The sequence below is a fragment of the Charadrius vociferus genome, unplaced genomic scaffold, assembly GCF_000708025.1.
Source record: "Charadrius vociferus isolate BGI_N301 unplaced genomic scaffold, ASM70802v2 scaffold477, whole genome shotgun sequence".
Lineage (NCBI taxonomy): Eukaryota > Metazoa > Chordata > Aves > Charadriiformes > Charadriidae > Charadrius > Charadrius vociferus.
The window spans coordinates 4,590,723-4,598,650 of record NW_009649449.1 but is presented as its reverse complement, the minus strand read 5'-3'; the positions used below and the strand labels follow the sequence as shown (position 1 = coordinate 4,598,650).

Here is a 7,928-nt window from a genome sequence, read left to right as displayed (position 1 = left end):
TAGAGCCAATTTGCAATCTTTCACTACATAAAGCTGATAAAGGTACAATCAAGAATGTGTCTATGGAGGCCCTAAGGAGGTGTCTATAAATGAAGATACGTTTTACAGCTGAATTTCCCTTGCTGCTGCATCACTCGTTCTGTATGGAAGTCTCACAGCTAAGTCCATCCATGCTGCTTTCCGAGAAAACACAGGAGGGATTTTCTTATGCTGTCAATAAGAAAAAGAAAGAGAAGAAAAAAACCCCAAAACCTAATTTTTGTACAACTTTAACTGCACTGGTGTATTAGGAACTCACTGGTGCCAGAGATTAGTGAAACCTTTAAAATGGAAAAGGCACTTTATTTCTGTCCTTTTTGTTTGCAGTCGTGGGACAGGGTCAGGAGTAAACTCCCTTACAGGTGGCTTATTTATCATGAAAGATTTCTCTGCCACTTGAGAGAATAGGGGTGGCTGGATTGATTTCAAGACTGAAACTCAATACCGGTGTTGGAAGTAAAATAGAATAATTTCTTTTTGTTTTAATCTTTAATCGTGTGCTTTTGTTCAACTGAGTAAACATTTGGACTCTAGCACCTGGGTGTCTTTCCATATTCTCTAATCTTCAAAGGTTTCCTGAGTGTGATTACTTTTATTACTGATTAGCCCAGAATCACAATTGTTTTTTTAATATGTATTTTGCGACAAGGGGATAAGTATGTACTTTGCTGGGGTGGGGAAGGAATTGGTTAATTCACCTGCCTGGTGTCTCAAAGGATTTTGCAGTAGCACTTCCTTTTGCCTGCAAGGTCATTCCAGTTTGTGTGTGAAAAGAAGATCTCAGTAAAAGCAAAAAAGCTTGCAGACAGAATTAGTGCCAAAAACCCCAGTGATGGCCTTACTTTGCCATGGCTTCTAACTGCGCTCTAGGGGAGGGTGTTCTTGCTGTTACCTCCATTTCACAAGTAAGGAGACTGAAGCAAAGAAGAGTTTAATGGTTTACGCTCTGCCCTCAGTCTGAGCACTCCCCACGCAAAAGTATTACTGCCACATTGTTTTAGAGTGTTTGGAGATTACAGGCATTATAGAACTGTGTCATCATTATCCTGGAGTCTGGTGTGAAAAGCTAAAAATAATTCCGCATAAGCTGAATAGGAAAGGGTGGAGGAAGGAGAGCTCCTTGATGTACTGATTTTTTTTCATGAAAAACAAAGCAATAAAATTCTTCCATTATTTATAGTCTAAGGGGTCCCATGCTAAGAAATTTGTAAACAACTGGGAGAGCCACATGGGAATAGGAATCTGAAAGATTTATTAAACCGCAAAAGGTCAGAGGAAGGGAGTTTGCTTGCCGCTAGTGCAGCTTCAACCCCTCGGTTTCCTATGTCAAAGGTTAAATGCATGACTGCTTGCTCCTTGCCCAGATCCTCAGAGCTGCACTTTCTGTTGGCTGTTGACATGCCATAGGATATCCAGAGCTGACTCCTACAGAAAGGGTCTCAAAAGCTACGTGGTCTGTGTCAGAGTTAGGCTGTCAGCCCAAGGTAGAAGTTGCCATTCCACACACCTTCATAGTATATGGACCCCACATAGGGTCTGCAGGTAAAGAAGGAAGGACTTGCTCCAAACTGTTCTGAAAACATCCAGCCCTCTTCCAAAGCTCAATGCTTCTGAGTCCATCTTCTGATATTTACTGCTACACTAACCCCTGGCCATAATTCCATGTCTGTTAAACTCCTCACTCACTCTTTTTCTAAGGGATTGAACCTTGGTCAGTTGCAACATAAGATTGGTCACTAGGGACTGGAACCAAAAGTGCAACAGAAATACGTGTATTTTTGGTCCTTTATCACACAGTGAGGTAGCTAGATGGTAGAAAGGGACACAGAGACCTAATCCAGGGAGCAGTCCAATCACCAGTCACTTACGGCCTGCCAAGCCCTTTCCAGATGGCACCAGAACTATTTCAGTCTGGAAGCCATAATCAAATCTTTAGTGACAAGTCTGAAGATGGACTACAGTTCATCTGTGAATGGACTGCATAGCCTGCTCTTGGCTTTCCAGAGTCACCTGCAATGAGGCTGATAGCAAAAAAAGCGCTTCTCAAAAGCAGAGAGCAGCTGAACTCAGTTGTGCATTATCCTTCTGGCTTTCTACGCACTTCCTAGATCTTCTTTCCATAAGTCTTCTTTTCATATTTGTTCAGAAGATGATGTGCAAGTAAGCTGCTAATTAATCTGTGTTATACACCAAAAATGGATCCCAGCTCAGTTCTTTCAAGTCAGGCAGAGCCAAAAGAGAATCCAGCTGCCTAATGCCCATGAAGTAGAATTCTTCATAAACTGTTAGGAATGGCTAAATGATTTCATGCCACTGGTCTCAGTTGAGGTGCTCAGACTTGACCTGCAATATTGATCCCTTTCATCCGGAACCTGTTTTCCTTAGTTCTGTTAAACAGCAATCAATTCTAACCTAAGTCAACCAAAATAAAAAAAAAAAAAACAAACAAGGCACGCAAGGAGACTGGAAGACCTGAGCCGGCTGTCCAGTGTGGCTGTGGAGACAGTGGCAGGGCTAACTGAATTTTGGGGAACCACAAGCATCCAAAGGCAATGTGTGATATCCCATGGAATGAGCCTGATGAAAACATTTATCCTGTGCTTGAAGGCTCAGCTTGTTTGGCTCAGCCTTCTGTAAGACCTAAGCAGCTGCTGGCAGCCTTGTTTATAACTTAAATATTCACTCTGCTGCAGCATGTTAAAAGCTTTGTTTATTACCAGTAAAGGGAAATAATGAGAAATCCATTTGAGGCAAATAATTCTAATGGAGTTTTCTTTATTGACCTTTATGAACCTAAAAATTATGTGGCTCTTTCTGCTTTCTCTATTTTCTTGTTGTTTTTCCCTTCAGAGAAGGGCAGATAGTTCACTTGCACTTGAGATTAATGACTAGCAAAGCCATCAGTTGGCCATTTTTTCCTGTAGCTTGGGTAAGCTTCAGTAGAGCCCTTCATTATTGTCACATGGAAAAATTTGTGGGGCAGTACATAGGGCTGACTATAGATTGACCAGGAGATGCAATTTCCATATAGTCACCTGTTAGAGAAGACCATGGCAGAAATTTGGTTTCATGAAGGGAACACTGTCTACTTCTAGAGTTTGATCCATTCAGTTTTCAGTTCACGTATCATTCCCGAGGCATGGAAACGATTTCAGAATAAACGGTCCAAGAAAATTTTAGCAAAACATGCAGAAACAAAGAAGAGTGGTTCAGAAACTCTTGAGATAACAGCAAGTGCCCATTGATCCAAGATTTTTATATCTGCATGCCAAAAATATGCCAATTAACGTGTTTTCCAACTAGATGCAATTTTAACATTTGAAAAAGCATCGAAAATTTCTTAGTGTCTGTGTCCACCGGTGGCCAGTCCAGACTAGATATTTTACTCTTTTTTTCACTTCTGATAACTAATATTAAGTAATTTTCTGTCCACAGGTAGCAGCTCAAGAAGGAAATGTGCTGATTAAAGAATATCGCTATGAGAAGGCTCTTGGTTATTACACCCTAGCTGTCTTGACAAGCAAAGATAATCCACGGTATCTCAGACAGAGGGCTGCTTGCCTCACACACCTGAAAAAATACGACAAAGCTTTAAAAGATATGGAGAAAGTGATCCAGAAGCACGGCCATAACAGCCTTAAAACACGCGTGGAGGACCACTGCTCAAAAGGACATCTACTGTTGTCAATGGCTGAGGAAGAAGCAGCAGTCAAGCAGTATATTGAGGCACTCCAGTTAGATGAATCTATGGCGCTGTGCAGCATCATGAATGGCCCTGGCAGTGACATTTTAATCAAAACATTTCATAAGATTGCACAATATAATTTTGAAATACAACATTATGAAGAGGCCTGGAAAATCACAGACTACGGTCTTAAAATTGATAAAAATACTGAACTTAAAAAGCTGAAAACAAGACTTAAGCGAGAGGCATCAAGCTGTAGCATACATTAATTTATCTGTTTGGGGATTTTCCAGTGTCTGATTGCTTTCTAATTTGTTTATGAGGCTGGAAGACTAAGGGAAAGATGAGAAGCTCATGATAAATATGCAATGGACATGGCACCAAACATGGTACAGCAAGATTAGGAGTGGAAAATTTCAGGTAGTGAAACGAAACTGACCGAGACAGCTACGGCAAAAAGGCAAATTGCACTATTCAGTATTCTTTGAAATTATTGTGGATGTACATAAACTCCTCCTTGTGAAGGAAGCGTTTGTCCGGTTAAGCTGAACTAATTCTAACACATCGGTTCCAATCATAATGAAGGAAAACATTCAAATAGCTTGCAGTTTATGCATAATAATCACGTATTGCCTTGCTATTTATTCAATTAGCTTTAACACATACTGTTCAATTCAGTAGCCTTATTTTTATGGGCCAGTCGAAAAGATCAGTCAAAAGTAATATTTGTAACGTGCTTAATATTTGTGAAGGACCATATGTGTTACACCGCTCAGTGACCCACTCCGGAATGGAAGGAACTGCCCTTGTCAGTGTCTAGTGGATTTGCAACAATCGGCACCAATATGGGGGAGCAGGAGCAGTACAAATGCCAAGTAAACTGTTTTTCTGTCCCAGGGAACATAGATAATATGAAGGATGAGACTCAACAGAGATGAAACGTCCAACCTAGTGACTAATACCCTGATATCTGGGACACACAGGCAGATGTACTCCAGACTTCACCTTGGACTTCCAGCTCCCAGTCTCTCAGTTTGTCAGTGCAGATAATGGAGATAATCTGTCAGTAGGGGCGTCTACAAAAGCCTGCTAAATATCTTCTTTCGCACTCCTGGCTGTTTGCACCAAAGACAGCTCTGGAGCATGAGCTAATCAAGAAGTGATCTATGTCCAATTAGGAGGTCAGGGTTGGAGGCAACACCCCAGGTGGTGATGTGATTGCTTTGCAGGGATTCTTCGTCATCCGTGCTGGACAGCATGGGAATCAACATCTCACACGCTCCGAAGGGTTTTGCCTGCTGTCACCACCTGTAAGGACAGCTAGACTTACGGGGCAGCACAGAGAAGTGCCAACAGACCCAATTTCTGCATGGTTTGGCATTTCATCTGTGCAGTGGGAGTCTATAGCTTAATTTGGAGGCAGTGTGCCTGTGCTGTGCAAAAGCAAACAATGAGGTGAGGCCAAAAACGACAGACTTGTATATTTGTTTTGACTGCTCCAAATGAATTTGTCCCAATGTTTTTAGAGTGTGATAATACAACCATGGAGAAAAATAGAAACTACTATTGAAAACAAAGATTAAAGCAATACTGAGAACTGCTCTCCTGCTTTGATTAGGATGAAAGGGAAATGGAACATTTTCTTTTTTTGCTACATTGTTTTCTGAGAGGAAACATTCCAGAGAGAAACTTCATTCAGCAGCCATGCAATCAACCCAATAGGCAGTGATACCATCAGTACCCTTGCATCTTTTTTTCTTCTCCGCATGCTCCTTTCTTTCTTCCCTAAGAGCACAGGTAAGAGTGGGCTTCTTTCCTTTCAAATTCAAGAAAAGTTACTCCGATTTTAATCCTAGTTACACTGATGAGTACTTTTTGCTCCTAATTGGCATCCAGATGCTACAGAATAGTTTCTTTCCAAGCATGAAATTATATCCTTAAACAACTTTTGGCTACATTTGCGAGCTGAAAGAAATAACTTTGCTGATTTTTCTTCAAAGAGTAATCAACAGATAGGAATTTCTCTGTGCCTCATGCTGAAATTTTTGAGGAGCAGTTGTTTAGGGATTTTTTTTTTCCCCTTGATTTTTGTTTGGGGTTTTTTTGATTCACTGGGATAATAAATCTCTTTATAGCTTCACATTTCTATTCTGTTAGCATTGCCTCTTTTAGTTGCAGGTTTGGTTCAGTGTCAGTCAGACGATAGTTTCTCTCTGTAGCAGCTGTATCCTTCTGTGGTTTTTAGCATAGAGTAGTTTTGGTTGGAAGGGACCTGCAACGATCATCTAGTCCAACTGCCTCACCACTTCAGGGCTGACCAGCAGTTAAAGCACGTTAGTAAGGGCATTGTCCAATTGCCTCTTAAACTCTGACAGGCTTGGGGCATCGACCACCTCTGGGAAGCCTCGTCCAGTGTTTGACCACCCTCTCAGTAAAAAAACTTTCCTGATATGTAGTCTGAGATGTCTGTGTCTGTACAACGTATTCACATTGTACAGACAATTGAGACAACGCATAGTCTCCTTTGCCACAATTAATACTGCTGAAGATGTTATTTAAGCATGGAAATCTAGACACACACAAAGAACAGACACACAGATGCTCAGCTGCACTCAAGTGAAATAACTTCATTACAGAAGACCATGAATCTGGTTCTCCTCCCACTTATCCATGCTGACAGATAAGAGTAATATCAGTACAAAAACTGTATGAAAAAGGAATCGGGGTTTAAATCAAAAAGAGAAGAACACAGTCCACACAGCCTACTGAATTAGTAGCCTCTCTGCTGAGAGCAGCAGTACCAACTTTCTGAGTTTTACTATGTAACTTCTAGTGCACTGAGATTTTCTTAGAGCCTGTAGTCTTTCTGTTATGTGAAACCAACATACTCAGCTTTTCTCAGACCACCTGGTAGTCATGGAAAGCACTGGGAAGACAATCTAGTTGTCCTGTCTCCCAGGCAAGTATTCCATCCGTTGGCCTGGGCTGCCTCTTAGGAAGTTGGGGGGGATTTGGCATGTTTTCTCTTGGTAAGTAGTATATTCGTCCTTCATTGCTGCTCTGAATAGAATACATTTATTGCCCCTAAAGACGTTTTTCTTTAAAAGTAGGGACAACATGCATCACTGCAAGATTGCTCTAGGGTTATGCTGAGGAAAAATTTGGGTTTAGGTGCCTATAGCTGCTGTTTCTTTAAGCACCAGGAAGGCACATAACTTCTTATCTATTCCTCATGGTCTACATTAATGGCTGCTTCTCTCAGCAGATCCTAACTGTTCTCATCAGCATTTTTATTTGTTTCTTTTATCTGCTCTGTCCTCTATGCCCACTAAACTACTGTGATCAAAGTCTTTATCTTTGCCTGTGCCTAAGCTTCTGATTTGTTCTTTATTTCTCCCTTACGTGCTTGCTTTTCCAAATAATTTCTTGGAATATCAAATAGGTCTTTCTGATTAGTCACAGTGAGAGGGGTTTGATTAGCAGCATCGCTGCATTATGCATGCCTAGCCCAATTTCACACTCGCCACAACCCATTCTGACACTCATTTTCTGGAGTCCTGGGGAGCAGACAGGATTAAATGTGACCCATCTATTTCAGCTGCTGCCCAGCCCGTGCACCTAATGGCCAAAAGCACCCCCGTGCTTGCACATTCACATACCTCCACCGCTCTTTTACGCTGTGCTTTGCCAGAAGATGGTATCTTTCAAAAAACAACATGCTGCAGTTTGCAGGGAAGGAGTCCTTTCTGAGTACCTGGCGTTTTTAACAGAGAGTCTCCATCACTGGCTTTCGTTATAACTCAGGCTAATTGTGATCTTTCATTCAGTGCTAGTGAGGCCATGAGGACCATTTAAGATGCCTTAATAGGATCACTTCACTTGAGTCTGGCTCTAGCCAGACTGCTGCTATGTTAAACAAGCTATCACAGCAATCAGCAGAGAGGGCATTGTTCTCGCTAGGGAGCTAGCTTTGGCTGCTTTCCTCTCAGCCCAGTCTCCCCCGCCAGCAACAGTTATGCACCAGAAATCTATCAGTATTTATCAACAAACATCTCCCTCCCCTCCGGGCTGATAAATCTCATTTTTATCTGTTGTCATACCCATGTCAGGATCTGGGACCACTCAGCTGAATTACCTACTTCATTATATACATGCCATTTTCTAACAGGATATTGTTTCCACTTCTTCCGGACTGAAGAATCTG

At 41.6% G+C, this 7,928-nt stretch overlaps 1 protein-coding gene across 1 annotated transcript in view; it reads left to right on the top strand.

Moving 5' to 3' along the window:
• TTC34 (tetratricopeptide repeat domain 34) overlaps positions 1-3,993 on the top strand; it is a 17,626-nt gene extending 13,633 nt beyond the window's left edge. Inside the window, 1 exon segment of the mRNA XM_009889679.1 lies at positions 3,475-3,993. Within this exon segment, the coding sequence (XP_009887981.1) occupies positions 3,475-3,993 (519 nt within the window).
• The last annotated feature ends 3,935 nt before the right edge of the window (positions 3,994-7,928 follow it).